The sequence below is a fragment of the Polyergus mexicanus genome, unplaced genomic scaffold, assembly GCF_030449975.1.
Source record: "Polyergus mexicanus isolate NDT 795.1 unplaced genomic scaffold, iyPolMexi1.0 SCAF_6, whole genome shotgun sequence".
NCBI classification, from domain to species: Eukaryota; Metazoa; Arthropoda; class Insecta; order Hymenoptera; family Formicidae; genus Polyergus; species Polyergus mexicanus.
In genome coordinates this window covers 11,453,751-11,468,520 of record NW_027223326.1, presented here as the reverse complement: position 1 = coordinate 11,468,520, position 14,770 = coordinate 11,453,751, and the positions used below count along the sequence as shown (strand labels likewise).

The following is a 14,770-nucleotide window of genomic DNA, read 5'->3' as shown; positions in this document are numbered from 1 at the left end:
CAGAGGCGGCGAGCGGCGACGACGGATTGTGCGAAACGCGCGTGCCGCGACTATCGGCGATTGTTTTGCAGGAGGTGACGATAACGATGACGCGGGAAGAGAGGGACAAGTGCGCATTCGTACTCTAGCGAATTCCCATGTCAGTCGACGCAATTGGTCGTGGCAGTATCGCCGTGACCATCGGCGCCGATTATGGCACCATCGCCCGCGTCATTCTCCGCCCTGCGCGATTCTTTTTCCGCTTCGGAGCTCGCGCCCGAACTGACGTTCCGATGAATAATCACATCGCTAGTCAAATTTTTGACGGCCATCGACACCCAACTCTGGCGACAATTTATCTATCAGTGCATTAAATGGTGATTTAAATCGCGAGAGTGTCGTCTTTCGCGAGAGTGCGAGCTTTCCGTTGAAATAATCTACGGTAAGTCAATCTAGCGGAAGTGCACGGCGGGGTAAAATTTGTCTGGATGTTATAAAAATTATCGCCAACGAAATTTTTAACTAGAGAAACGAACGTGTATTTATCCAATCGATTCGAGAAACGTTGAAAGTAGTAAAATTATTCGAATGAAATATCGTCCTGCTAGATCAGCTGATTTCCAACTCTACGCTGTCAAAAAATACATATTACAGAATTACGTGGACAACAAGTGTCAGGTCACCACGATAAATATACCGGAAACGATAATATACATTTCTATTATTTATTGTGTAAATTCCATGTAATTCTACAGACTTTTCACAATATATACGGCAAAATAAATTTCTCGTGAGAGACGCGAGTTTGTTTTTTCCTACCCCGTTTCTTCACCCTTTCGCTCTTCATTCACTCGCGAAAACCTTGGCTATTCTCTTTCTTTATCGGCACGCAATCCCCTTTTTTGATTTTCTTTCGGCGACATACCGCGTGGCGAGGTCACGTCATCGCGAGGAAGCATTCTGTTTTTTAAACGCAATGCATTTAAGGCTCGCGCTCACCTCGATTCGAAGCACGTCTACGCCCGGCGATGAAAAGGAGAAGCTCGGCGGCGTGTTCAAGATTTCTTTCTTTCTTTTTTTTTTTTTTTTCGTTTCAAGATCATAGCGATTATTTATTCTATATGGATCGATCGATGACAGACATACATATATGAAGGATTAGTATCGATCCATTATTTAACAAGCATGGAAAAATCAATCGATTTGTTTGTTATGTATTTGGATCTTTAAATCTTGTAACATGATCATCTCTCTCGCTGTAGCACACGTTCGGATCCTTTCTACGGTATTACTGTTATCGATATCCTGGGCTTTATTTCTCGAATCATCGATTTTTCATTCCGCTTTATCTGCTCTACTGTCTGAAATCTGTTAGTGTGTACGCCTTTCCTTTGAGATAAAAGCAGTCTACCAAAAGAAAGAAATCTACAAAAGAAGACACTATCCTCTATCAATCTTTTGCGATATGTTACGGCGAAAATTCTCGTCGTGGAGAGATTCTTTTGTACAAGAATTAATTTGTAGAAAAAAAAAAATCGTTTATATAAAAAAAAAATTGTCATCTTATCGTTTCGCATTTTTGAGGTGCGTACCGATTCGATAGAGAATTTCTGCACACCTGTCAACACAAAGCAACGACAGAAGCCGTATATATGCCAAAATGGCGGCCTCACGCGGGTGGGTAATTTATTTTTGCGCCGTCCTCTGTTCGTAAACTTTCGTTATTACGCTTTTACGCGATAGATTCACTGCCCAAGTCACGCACACTAGGAAGCTCTCTCTCTCTCTCTCTGTAGCAAGAGTAAATAATCGTTTATAAACGACGAGATTTTCCATTCCTTCCCTTCGACAGGACTCGCAGTTTAACACTTTCAATGCCCGTGAAAAAGTTGGGAACCGACTATCGGACGTCGATCGGAGTCGCTCTTTACGTAAGAGTCGTCGGTAGAGCGAAATTATATAAGTTACTCGTGCACGGGAGGGGCAAAAGGGAGGTGGACGACGTGCTGAACCGCATTATCGCTGATACGAGAGAAACGCTCGCAAGACTGTCGGCGTAAAACGCGAGAGCAGTTGTCGGCGTGATACGAAAAGGAAGAAGAAGACTCATCTTGTCGGGTATATGTTAATGCGTTTCGTTTCCCTTCTTCTTTTTTGTTACATCTTCACCCACAGAAAAGATTTCCGGATCTAATGCCATTACTCTTCAATCTATCATAAAATAAGATCGATATAGCGACAATCATATTTATTATTGAAAAAGGAATATTTTAATCTTAAATGGAAAATTCTTAAATCTAGAATAAAATGCTCTTGATGCTATCCCGTTGATTTTCTCACAAAGATGAAGATGGAAATTTGTATATGTTACTCTTGTCTCAAGATAGTAAGACAATTCTATTTAATTCGAGAGAGAAGAAAAGGAATTATTGATTTAATTTTAAAATTGTTTTATCTTTATACCGCATAAGGTTGTGATACGATTAAATATGTCAAGAATATTTTTTGTCTCGTTATCAGAAATCCTTTCTGAGAGTGTTCGCACGTGGATTTTACCCCTTTTATGTGTCGGATATATTTATTATAATCCCTTAAAATTATTGCGATTATTCCAACTGGAGAATATCGTCTCTATATTTCTTTTACATATACCTTCGTCAAGAAATAAGCATTCTTTCCCCTTATCGTTAGGAGAATTTTCGAAAGAGAGATTGCACTGTTTTCAAGATTTTTTTAATATATATTGCTTTTTTTTTCCATATAAATAATTCTTCGTGTAAAAAGTACTTTAACAATTTTGCCATAATTAAATCTAATCTTTATATTTTTATAATGATATACATGAAAACTTCTTTTATGGCACTTTTGCATCATCAGTTTTATCCCATGAACCTTTCTAATTTTTAATATTTAATATTTTTATTACTAACTAAGTTTTTCCTATTATAATTAATTATAAAAAGAAATTATACGTGCTTCGTGTCACTTGTTCAAGTCAAATATAGCTCCCGAGGGAGAGGGATTGTCGACAGGATTTCGACTCAAGTGGCAAACATTAACCGGAACTCGACGCTATCGACGTCGGAACTGCGCACCGCGTGTTCGTCGGCGACAAAGGCGGAAACGCGTCGCGGTCAACGGGAGAGGATAACAGACGTTGAATCGTTGATTGGAACACTTTGCACGAGCGTTGGCGTGAACCGGTTTTGCGATCGACTAACGGCTGATTAAAACTTTAGACGAGACATATGAGATCGGAAAGGGATTCTTCAAAGAATAACATTGCCTCCTCCTCCTCTTCCCTCCCACCGTTTTATACGTTTACGCGTAGAATATTTCATAAATATCGGAATCTTTTCCTTCCTTAACCGATTTAGAATCGATTTTTCCTCGATAATTAATTATTTATATTAATTCTGATCAAATCTCAAGTTTACTTGTCAGAATTGTATTTTTGATTTTATCCACAATTATAATAAAAGTAGATAAATTATGATATATTTGTCAAGGAGATATCGTCTAAAAATTGACAGTTTTATCGCAACGGCTAATTGAAGATGGTTAAAATGATATCCGCTGGTATACAATGTTCATGATCCAATGTAGTTAAATATTTGACGAAAGATTCTCAACGGAGAATACATCGCAATACGAACGATCAGAAATAACGTCCTGTCAAACGCACGCGAGCGCTAATATAAAATGTTATAAAAACGTCCTCGATAAAGCCCTTATAAACGTCGATCCGAGGATGAGAGAATAGATTCATTAACGAACTCGCGACCTTGCCTAGCTCTCTTTCTCTCTCTCTCTTTCTCGTGGCTCTTCCTGTCGTGGAGCGAGAGATATCGCGTTTCGTTTTATTCCAATACGGTGACAAACGCGTGTCCGAAGACGTTGTCGCGCGAACGTGTATTAATTATCGAATCGAGTAGCGGCGAAGCGGCAGCTCGGTTTGGTGACCCACTTACCATTGACAACGCCTATTCTCTTCTGACCTACATCGTCAGAGCTCGCTCGTCCGTACGATCCCGTTTCCCCATACACAGGAGCGCATCCGATCATCTATCGAGCCGATTTCGCCGGATTTTGCCGACGCGGGAAATATATATATATATACCGGAAAATCGCGCGGGACAAGATTTCTGAGGAGAGAGCGCCTTCTTTCGACGAATCCTCGTATAATCTATATTCCCGAATTAGGTCGAACGAGATGTTGGATTAAACCGGCATTTTTATCGACTAAAGTATCGAAAGTGTAAATTAGATAACGCGGAAAACCACGAGATCGCCGTCTCCATGGTTCAGCTCTTGGTTTCACTTTGTCCGCTCTCTTCCCGCAGACTTGGAATGAATATTATTTTCTTCCGCAATTTATTATATCGTTCGACAAATCGAGAAAGAAGATTTTCGCGAGCATTTCCTTTTTCCGTGGAAAAATCCTTTGAAGCTTTGTCTTAAATTCGATTCATCTGTTCTCGATTTTTTCGCGACGAATATCTGTCCCTCCGTTCTCACTTCCGTGATTTTCTTCCGAGAAGCGAACGAGAAGCGCACGCAAATTCCGCTCGTCCCGATCTCAGGTTGCGCATTACGGCAAATTCGAGCCGCGGATTCCTTGGCGGTTCGCCAAATTTTACTCGATTCGCTCCGCGAGAGAGAACTTCTCATCGTCAGACGTCTTCTCTCCAGCTACGCCGCCTCCGCGTCGGAGTCGGCGCTTGGAATAATTCTTGGCGAATATCCACGAGTCTGTCTGCCGCGTTGCATCGACTTCTCTCTAGTATTAGCCGACCTACCCAGACGGTACAAATCTAAAGAAAGAGAGAGAGAGAGGGAACTTGTGATCGATGTTCCGCAAATACACCGAGTCCGCGCGCATAAATTCGGGATTCTATTTCGGCAATTCGAACCTAATCCGGCCTTCAATATTTGACGATTGCGCTATGTTCGTTGGCCGTTTCGTGCGGAAAGTTATTAACATACGCGTGCGGGCATACATTGCGTTCTCGCGATATGTAAAACACCTTAAGGAAGATTATATCGAGTTAATGGAATCAACTCATTAGGATTTGCGTCGATAATCGTAGGTCGGACACTCGTCCCCGCCGCCGCCCGCGCCCGCGTCGGGTCCTGGTCCAGGAGGCCCGGTGTCCCCCCGATCCGTTCAGAAGGAGAATTCTCCGCCCCGTGGTCCACGAACCCTCCTGCTCAGACGCAGCGAGAATGGATACGGATTCACGCTCCGGCACTTCATCGTCTATCCACCCGAGTCCTGCTGCGTGAGTATCTTATCGCGAGGCTGCGAAAAACAATTCCGGGAAAATGTAATAATTTGGCATTTCTTACGCGCGACCGTCGCAGATGCTACCGGGACACGAGCGGACCAGGATCGACGAGCCTATGGACACGATCTTCGTGAAGCAAGTGCGGCCAAATTCGCCGGCGGCCGAGGCGGGATTGCGCACCGGCGACCGCGTCGTCTCCGTAGACGGGACGCCTACACGAGGCGAGCAATACGCTAGCGTGGTGCAACGCATTCAGCAAGCAGGACCGTGGCTGCGCCTCCTCGTCGTCTCCAAGGAGGACGACATTCTGCAGAGGGTAAGATTCTGCTGCACGGGTGACAAATACGGAGTAGATTAGATTTCTTGAGAAGAACGTCACAATCGGCTTTTGTGAAAATTGTATTTTCGTCGACATCATTCGATTTATCGGTTTTACTTAACTTTTAATGCGATTTAATAATATGACCGAGCAAGAGTATCGTGATATGTATGATCTGGGTAGTTTGAATGCCAGAATCGCTGCCAGAGCAGCGATTCCACGAGCAATAGGTCCTGATTTCGATCTTCCGATTAACTTTTTCTTTTATGACTTGTAATAAAAATAATAATTTATCTTGCCTCGAACTCTTTCTAGTATTTTGGTGAAACGGCGCACAATCCCGAGACGAATCAACGACCGCGGCTGCGTTCCCCGGAGAGGCTATCGCAGAAGCAACGCAGATCGATCAGCAGCATGATTCCGGGCACGTCGCCGAGAACACGACAATCCTGGGTTTGTTCTCTCGGATCGTCGTCTGAGAATTCGAATTATCTCGAGGAAGCAGTGTGCAGGAACCAGCAGGCCGTGTACGCGGACGGCAGGATGCCGACAACAATATCTCAGATTCAACCGATCGCAGAATCTCAGATGACGAGCATGTTGCAGCAGCAGCAACGGAGGGGCGTGCCGGATGCATTGTATGATTCTTCGGAGGACTCCAGAATTTCGGGGAGGAAACAACAGTCGTTGCTTGAGGATAACTCGCAATCGAGCGGCCGTTCGTCTCAGGATTCGAGGTACGATCTGTACGACAGAACGCGATCCGAGTCGATGTACTCACGGCCAAGCAACGAGCAGCTTTATGACAGGATTAACGATCCAATTTACGAGCGTGTACGCGTCAGCGAGCACTATCCGCAGCATCATTACTACCAGCAGCCGTCCTTGCTGCGTTATCCGATGTCGCAGGCAGAGCCGCAAGTCCCAATTTACCGGCCTGTCAAGCGGATGGTGGCACGACGCGCCAGTGAAGGCAGCGGGACTACCAATGATTCCGAAACGGCGAGCTACGGCAGCATCGACGCGTTAAGATCGAACGAATCCAGCAGATTGAGTATTGAATCGAGACGGGACTCCTCGCCCGTTGCTAGCAAAGACAGTAGCACGTCCCCTTACGATTCTAATTCGACTCTGACTGGGAACGAGTGCTCCGATGATTCTGTCATTATGAATAGATTACGCAAGAGCTTCGAGCAGAAGGCAGAATTTCTGCGGCGGCCGAGTCACCCGATCGGCTGGTCCACTGAGCCGCTACCGTCGCTGCAGAACATTAACCAAGCCGCAGTGATCCAGAGAGAATTCTACGCGAGGCCGCAGAAACTACAGAGACCAATCTGGCCGCCCGGTCAAAACGAACAAAGACAGCAATCCCCCACGAGAAGAGGCTCTCTAGAGAGGAATGTCGCTGCCAAGCCCACGACTTTGATGAACAAACCGTCGAATCAGAGCGTGCAGAGGATAAAGGACGTAGACTCCAACTCGGAATACTCCAAGTCACGGAATGATCAACAGTTCGGTGATAATCAATCCGTCGTCGAAGATCACTCTTACTCGTCATCGTCTTTCTACGACAACGAGCTCACTATGAAGGAGCAGCAATACCGAAGCACGGGCAAGGGTAATTTTGTAAGTATCCTATCCAGGATACACGAGAACATTAGTACGAATCAGCAACAGACACCGCAAGAGACGAGGAACGGTTCTTCTTCGCTGCCGTCTTCACCGGGACCGGACAAGAAAGCCGGCGGTGATACCAAGTTTCCGGTACCCCCGCAAGGCTTGCAGATTGTATCGAAACGCGCCAAGCAATTCGAGTCCGGTCGTTTACTGAGTGATGAGGACGAGCCCACTGGCGATCGGACGAATCTTTACAAGAGCGAGTTGTCCCGATTGTCCAACAAGAAAAGTGTACCGAATGTGGCTGTGCGAAAACGTGAGTTCGAGTCCAAAGCCGAGAGTCAGGAAACAAGGAGAATACCGGCCAGAGAAACCAAGTCTCTCGACACTGGTAAGCGTCGATTAAGCGTAGATAAAAAATTATCATCTTGCTTTTCTGTTAAAGTGGTGCGCAAGATTTGTCATAATTGCTAAATAAAGTCGAATTATAGTAAAATCGAAACACAAAGTTGTCACCATTGCAAATTATGATCGATCGATACATCGATGATAATCGGACTTTGAATATATCTTGCGCGATTAATTAGGCATCAATCAAATCAAGTACTCTCAAATCAATGCTCAGTAAATAAGTGTCGTCGTTTAGGTCCAGTATTGACAGGCAACAGAATAATTCCTATAGGCAGCAAACATATCCATTGTGAGCCACCGGCCGACTATAGAGAGAGTAAAGGTAGATAGAATTAAAAGACTGTGTCGAGTTGTCTGTGCATTGTCGTCTTGTGCCGCTATTGTGTTGTCGATGATTCGTTGTGCATTCTATGTGAGCGCGATGTCGCGGTATAGCGTTTATAATTCGCCATACACACACACATACAAACGCATTATATTACACACTAATATAGTATATAGTATATTTATAATAATTTTATACACACGTATACACATCTATAATAGATGATACAATAATATAATTTCATATTTTTTCTTATTTTCTCGCTTCTCACGGCCAAACTAAAACAGAAACATAGATTTTTATTTGTAGTAAATAATGATATAAATAATGAATAAAAATGAAATTAGTCTTTGGAGTAATATTCACTGTAAATCAATCGCGTCTACAAGGGACGCGCGATTTGTTCGAGCTTGCTTCCAAGCGAGAGTAACCGGATAAAGCTATGGTATACCGGAATTTGTCGATAGCACAAAGGGGATATTAACTGCCCTCATGCACCCATATTGTTTTTGTTACTCAGCTTCTTACCACGTGGCAGTAAGTCAAAATAGAAACGACACAACTGCCGGCGCTTCTTGTGTAGCGACAACAACAGCAAAAACATACACGCTACATGTATAATGTGTATACAATATATATTCCACAATCGCTAATTTTAACAAAAATTAGTCGATTCATCAAATATAATAAATATAACAATATCTCGACGAGAAAAAATGAAATTGTAATAATTGTGTATTCATGCAGACATGCCTACCATGGAGGCAGAATCAGTACGTTTGAGGGCACGCAGCAACAGCGCAGAGTCCTGGGAAGCTGCGAACGGTCCGGCGGCGCGAAGCAGCTGCGCCAGACACACATGGCAGACTACCAACGAGGAAGGTAGCACCGAGGACGACGGTAAAGCCGCCTATCGCAAGCAGGATAGTTATTTGCAATCGGCCAAACTGCTGCAAGTCGGTTAGTCCGCTTTTTTCGCCACCGTTTGTATTTACAAATATATATGTGCACACACACACAGACACACACACACACACACACACACACACACACACACACACACACACACACACATATTTACGTCGCATAAAGGTCGAGCATAAAGCGTTAATAATTGTCCCATTGATTTCTCTTTCAGCGCCGGTCAATGGTTCTTCGCCCAACGGCTCGACCAATAACGCTGTAGTGCTCAGACGACAGAAGAATGCACAGATCAGTGAGTTTAAATGCGATGAAGATATTTTTAATATTACGTGCACACAATTATTGCGACGCACGCGTCTTTAGTACGATGAAATTATAAAGACATTTCTATACCAGAAACTTCTTTCGATATAATTTTTTTTCCGCGCGAGTTTTAATATGTTCAATTATAATGGTATTGCACAGCTAAATGCTATCTTTTTTAAAAATTAATTTACCACTCCAATTTGGAAAAATAATCTTGATTCCGAGAATATATACACATATTTGTATATAACAGAAATTTAAAACTTTAAAATATATGAAATACTCTCACACTAACAGAATTTAATGAAACAAAATGAGAAAGGGGGAAAAAGATTGATTTTTTTCACCTACAGATGATATTTGTAAACTATACTTGACGATAATTGAATTATGAGTGATAATTATTCAATAGCTGACGAGGATCGTGCCACCAGACGGGTCTCATATTTGAAGGCGACGTGGGGCGAACGAATGCATGTTGACAGCGATTTGGAGCTTAGCGATTCGGAACCTGTTCACATTCACAGAAGGTATATAATCTCTTGATACGCGCGTCTCGAGGTGTGACGTTAGTGCGGATGTCAAAGTCACCGATATTTATTTGTCTCTTCTCGAACGTATCAGCAAGATACACGTGTATTATCACGATGACACGTTTATTTCTCTTCGCGTATCTCTCGTTCGCTCGTGAAAATAACGAGCAGTCGCGGCAATTGAAGGTGTTTACATGCTGTAAGTATAACCACGAAACTGCACCCGTATTCGTGTCCATGTTTCCAGCGTGCATAGACGATGGCGGCCGCCGTTATTTCCGAGCGACATTACGCCTCTGCGACGCATCTTTGAGGATATGACGCAGGCCGCGTCCTTACATCGATATTCTCATCATCGGTGAGGGCGAAAGAGTTCCTTGTTTTGAGAAGCACGGGAAAGAATGCATTGTCTCTCTATACTCTCCGCGTTTCTTCCTCCAAGCTAATGTATATTCGCTCTTCGTTTCTGTATTTACGTTTGCGCTACTTGTCTGCCTGTAAACGACGACGTGTGACGAATAATCACGGTGGAATAGCGATTAAGAAGCATGAGAATTGTTACGCATTTCATGTATCGTCTCTCGACGATATATTTTCACGAAAATTTTCGATTCAAAAATAAAACGCGATTGTACGCTCTATTTCCTGCGTACAACGTAAAAATTGAGAAATACAAAAACTAAAAAAAAATTTTTTAATTACACAATACAAAATAAAATAAAATTTAAAATAGAATACTTGCACACATCTAGATATTAAGTAAAACAAATTATTTGAGAGAAATACAAATGTTTTACAAATTACTAACAAATTTGAAACATATTAAAAGAAAGATGTTACTTATAAAAGAATAAATTCAATTCAGATGCAATTAAATAAACGAAAAAAATTAAACAGTTCGATTAAATATATTTGAATAAAGAACTAAAAAATTGTATGACGAAAAATATTGTGCGTGAGATAGGAAAGCTGATAATTCTTTTTTTTCTTGGTGATGATGCAAACCGAATATATCACGACTTCGCAATCCCTACTGTTAGTTGCTCGAGTGGCATTAGATAAGGATATCCTTCCTTGTTTATTATTCCTATTGCGATAAGGAATGTACGTCCGTGATCGATGTGTCGAGGACACATAGAATGTAACACATCCCTGTGTTTGTGACTCTGATATTAAAACCAGTTACTGTGGTCGTCTATGTTGTGCTATTCTAGACTCTTCCTGACGCTAGATAGATATGTGTTAGTGTATCTTAGCGTATTCTTTCGGATACTGATTTATTGTCTGATTGTTACTAACGGAATGAGACTAATACCGACGATCGATGTGACCGCTATTTTCAGTGTCATTCTCGATTTAAGAGAGGGCCGAGAATATAGAAATGTAGTTGTAAATAATATTACAGCATAGTTCCGACATCTCTGAAATTATAGATAGCATCACACTTGTTCTGTATACAAGGTTTATATATACAGAACGGAGCACTTGAAATTATCATTTTGCTTTACATCAATGTTATCTGTAGAGAAAAATGGGTTGCTAAAATTGCATGTTTAGTTTTAAGGAAACATAAAATGTATCAAATAAAATCTTCTTAAGCGGAGGCAGATTATAAGACATTCATTATTTATGTATTATTTTTTTTTTCTATAAATTTTTCTCTAATATCACTCAATTGACGTAAATCAAGATGATAATTTCAACTATTCTATTCTGTGTAGATATAAATGTATAAAGTTTTCAAAACAATACAGATTCGATCACAGTTCCATTTCTGTTCCAGTAACAGTATTGTTGTACCGCATAATACATCAAACAGCTGCGACGCGAAGGATGCCGAACCGGTGGAACGGGAGGGAATTCTTCATGTGAAGTTTACAGTGCTCGATGGCAAGGTGAGGACACAAACAAAATAATGAATTCAGTTGGATACACATTGAATTCGTCCTTCAATTTTTAAGATTTATCATAATTTCAGCGATCTACCGATCGTTCCTGGAAGCAGGTCTGGGGTGTCCTCCGTGGTCCTATAATATATTTTTATAAGGATCGTCATAGTCAGGTGAGAAGAACATTTAAAGATCATTGTGTGCCATTTGCAATCAAATGGAATATGAAAGAAGAATATTTTATGTATGACCCTTTTGCTGCAGAGTCCTTCGTTGAGCACCGAGAACGAGGGAAATGCGGGACAGAGCGTCGATGTTAGATGTTCCGTCGTCGACGTTGCCGAGGACTATACGAAACGGAAACACGTGTTGCGAGTGGCGAATCCTACGGCGGAAGTACTTTTGCAGACCGAGGACGCGGCATCTATGGCGCTCTGGTTAAGATCACTTCATTCTCACGCCGCCGCGGAAAGATCATCGGTGAGCGCTAATTATGGAATAATTCTTTGCCGGATAAAAGTACCATTATTTCCGCCACTTTTCTTTCATTATTTTTGCAATCATTAAGTCTCCTATATACATTTTTCATGAAAAAAATTATTTATTAAAACAGGACATCGTATCCTGCACGTCAAAGCAACAGGCTGTACCGCAGACTCCGACAACTCCAAGCGGTAGTGTTTCTCCGAGCAACGGCCAAAGATTGAGCCCTCTGCCTAGCCACAAGGGCATCAAGAAGCTAACGTCGTTCAGGAATCGATCGCCGACTGGACAATCACCCGTGAACAAAACCCGCAAGCCGAGTAATCAGACGCTGGAACCTTTACCGTCACCCAAGTCGAAGACTTGGAAGGGGAGGATGGCAAAACAGTTCAGAAGAATGCACGGTCAAACCGGCGGCGCACCTTCTTCACCCACGGCGCAAATGCCGCCTGAAGGGGCCACCTTCAAAGTACCCCTCGAACTCTGTCCGCCGTCGTCGTTTTCCGAATACGTACCGTTGATTGTCGAGATGTGCACGAGTATCGTCGAGGCGAGAGGTCTCGAGGTTGTGGGCATCTATAGAGTGCCCGGAAACACGGCCGCGATCGCCCAGCTCACGGATAGCGTCAATAAAGGATTCGAGAACATCAACTTCCAGGTGGTATTCCGTCCGATAATGTCAAGGTACCTATTTTGTGAAGATTCTGTTTATAATTTATTTCTTTTCGCATACAGGATCCAAGATGGAGCGACGTCAACGTAATATCATCGTTGCTGAAATCGTTCTTTCGTCAACTGCCCGATTCCCTACTTACGGCAGAGTTGTATCCCATGTTCATCGATGCCGATAAGATAGAAGATCCGCAGAGGCGAATGACCACGATACGGAAATTACTGCGGGATCTTCCGGAGCATCATTTTGAAACGCTAAAGTATCTCATGCAACATCTGAAGAAAATAGTCGATCATAGCGAGATCAATAAAATGGAGGCCAAGAATTTAGCCATCGTTTTCGGGCCAACGTTGGTACGAGCGAGCGGTTCCAGGGATAATATGGTCACCATGGTTACCGATATGTCACATCAATGTAGAATAGTAGAGAGTTTGTTGAATAACGTAAGTTTCTTCTATGTTAAAAAAAAACGCTGCTTTCTTAACAAGATATCTAAGGATCTTGAATCGATATGTTTCAGGTTGATTGGTTCTTCTCGGAGGACGATCTTGATGACTTGAGCAGATTGAGCGTAAATTTAAGTCTTCCAACGGATAGTTGCGAAGTCGAACCGATGTCCAATCATAATCTTCTATTAAATAATATTCAGAAAGTCGAAGGTATGTTATATTTATAATCATATCTCCATTAATTCATATGCAATTCTTCTCGCGCTTTTTGTTTTTTACGCCTTTACTTCAAGTCTTATCTTTTTTTTTAGCTCATGACTTTGATATTTGTTGGCGCTTTTGATAGATAATAGTTTAAGCTCACTATATATTCGATTTGTAACAGCAATGCATTTGTCTTCTTTATTGTGATAAAACAGGCATACGTGACATGGCATCCGCTAGGGACATCGTATCATCAATTATATCTGCAGCGAACAAAAAGATCCAAAGAAGGCGAAAGAATCAAGACGAAATCGATAACGGTGAACACGAGGGCGATAAGGTTAGTTACTGATCTTATTTTTTCATCGGACGAGAAGTTAAAATCAAACTTGTAATAATTTAGGCCAAATCGAAGCAAGAATCGGAGAGTTCGCCAACGATTCGGCAGAGCATGGCCTTGAACGAGCGGCAGTGTTCCGTCAGCGAAATCGTACAGATGCACGAGAACAAGAATCATTCTACTGATCGTTCCGATCGGTCCCTGTCGGTTGATTCTAATAATATCGGCGGTTCGTCGAATAACGGAGCGTCTCCATCGAATCGTTCCAAGTACGCGATTCAATCTGCACCGCCGTCTGTGGACTCTTCGAGATTGCCGAACGAGATTGGTCCAAGCTCGGCGGAAACGGGCTCCATTGCATCCGGCGAATCTAACCAGACGAGACAGAGCAATGACGAAATAGCGATCCTGACATATACCGGTTTAAGCGCGACCACGCAGGAAAGAGTGCGAAGATTCGAGGAAGAGACAAAGGCGATGCTGCAGAGGGATCAACATCGACAGCGACTCGAAGCAGAGAAGCGAGAAGAGGAGAAACGAAGGATTGAGATAGAATGGCAGTTGGCGAAACGAGAGATGGAGAACGATGATCTGCTCGACAGTATAGTCGATACGACAGTATCACCGAGTCTGTTGTCGGAACGTCTGTCCAGTTTGAACGAGAGACTCGCCGATGAATCGTTGCTGAACCTGTCAGAGAGGTCGCAAGTCAGATCGCGGTCGACCACGAGGCCACCGCTGTCGATAACTATACAACAGCAATCACACCAGACACACCAGAAAGCGCAAGCAACCAATCAACTGACTACCGTGTTGGGGGAGAAGATAAATAACGGCGTCATTAAGAAGTTCAAGACGGACAAAGACGTGAGTTTATTTGAATTTACGTTTGATTAATGATTAGATGATAATACCTAATCCAAGTTTTATTCATTTTTCGTGTGATATTCAAGATCGTAGGTGAAGTACTATTGAAGGACTTTTTTCTTTCTGTTTTGCAAAGATCGTGTTATATGTTATTTTGTCATTC

General features: G+C 42.6%; 1 protein-coding gene across 6 annotated transcripts in view; it reads left to right on the top strand.

Annotated features, from left to right (window-relative positions):
• The window catches only part of Rhogap19d (Rho GTPase activating protein at 19D), a 29,315-nt gene that overhangs the window by 6,805 nt on the left and 7,740 nt on the right, over positions 1–14,770 (top strand). For 4 of the 6 annotated variants that reach the window (XM_070297864.1, XM_070297863.1, XM_070297860.1 and 1 more), the window contains exons 3-18: positions 5,070–5,261; positions 5,344–5,583; positions 5,902–7,594; positions 7,850–7,936; positions 8,687–8,899; positions 9,078–9,155; positions 9,582–9,699; positions 9,950–10,060; positions 11,486–11,597; positions 11,681–11,764; positions 11,856–12,071; positions 12,205–12,732; positions 12,810–13,190; positions 13,268–13,406; positions 13,616–13,740; positions 13,804–14,607. In XM_070297864.1, coding sequence (XP_070153965.1) covers positions 5,070–5,261; positions 5,344–5,583; positions 5,902–7,594; positions 7,850–7,936; positions 8,687–8,899; positions 9,078–9,155; positions 9,582–9,699; positions 9,950–10,060; positions 11,486–11,597; positions 11,681–11,764; positions 11,856–12,071; positions 12,205–12,732; positions 12,810–13,190; positions 13,268–13,406; positions 13,616–13,740; positions 13,804–14,607 — 5,121 coding nt within the window. The remainder of the gene's footprint in view (positions 1–5,069; positions 5,262–5,343; positions 5,584–5,901; positions 7,595–7,849; positions 7,937–8,686; positions 8,900–9,077; positions 9,156–9,581; positions 9,700–9,949; positions 10,061–11,485; positions 11,598–11,680; positions 11,765–11,855; positions 12,072–12,204; positions 12,733–12,809; positions 13,191–13,267; positions 13,407–13,615; positions 13,741–13,803; positions 14,608–14,770) is intronic. The other 2 variants (XM_070297861.1, XM_070297862.1) reach the window with 2 other exon arrangements.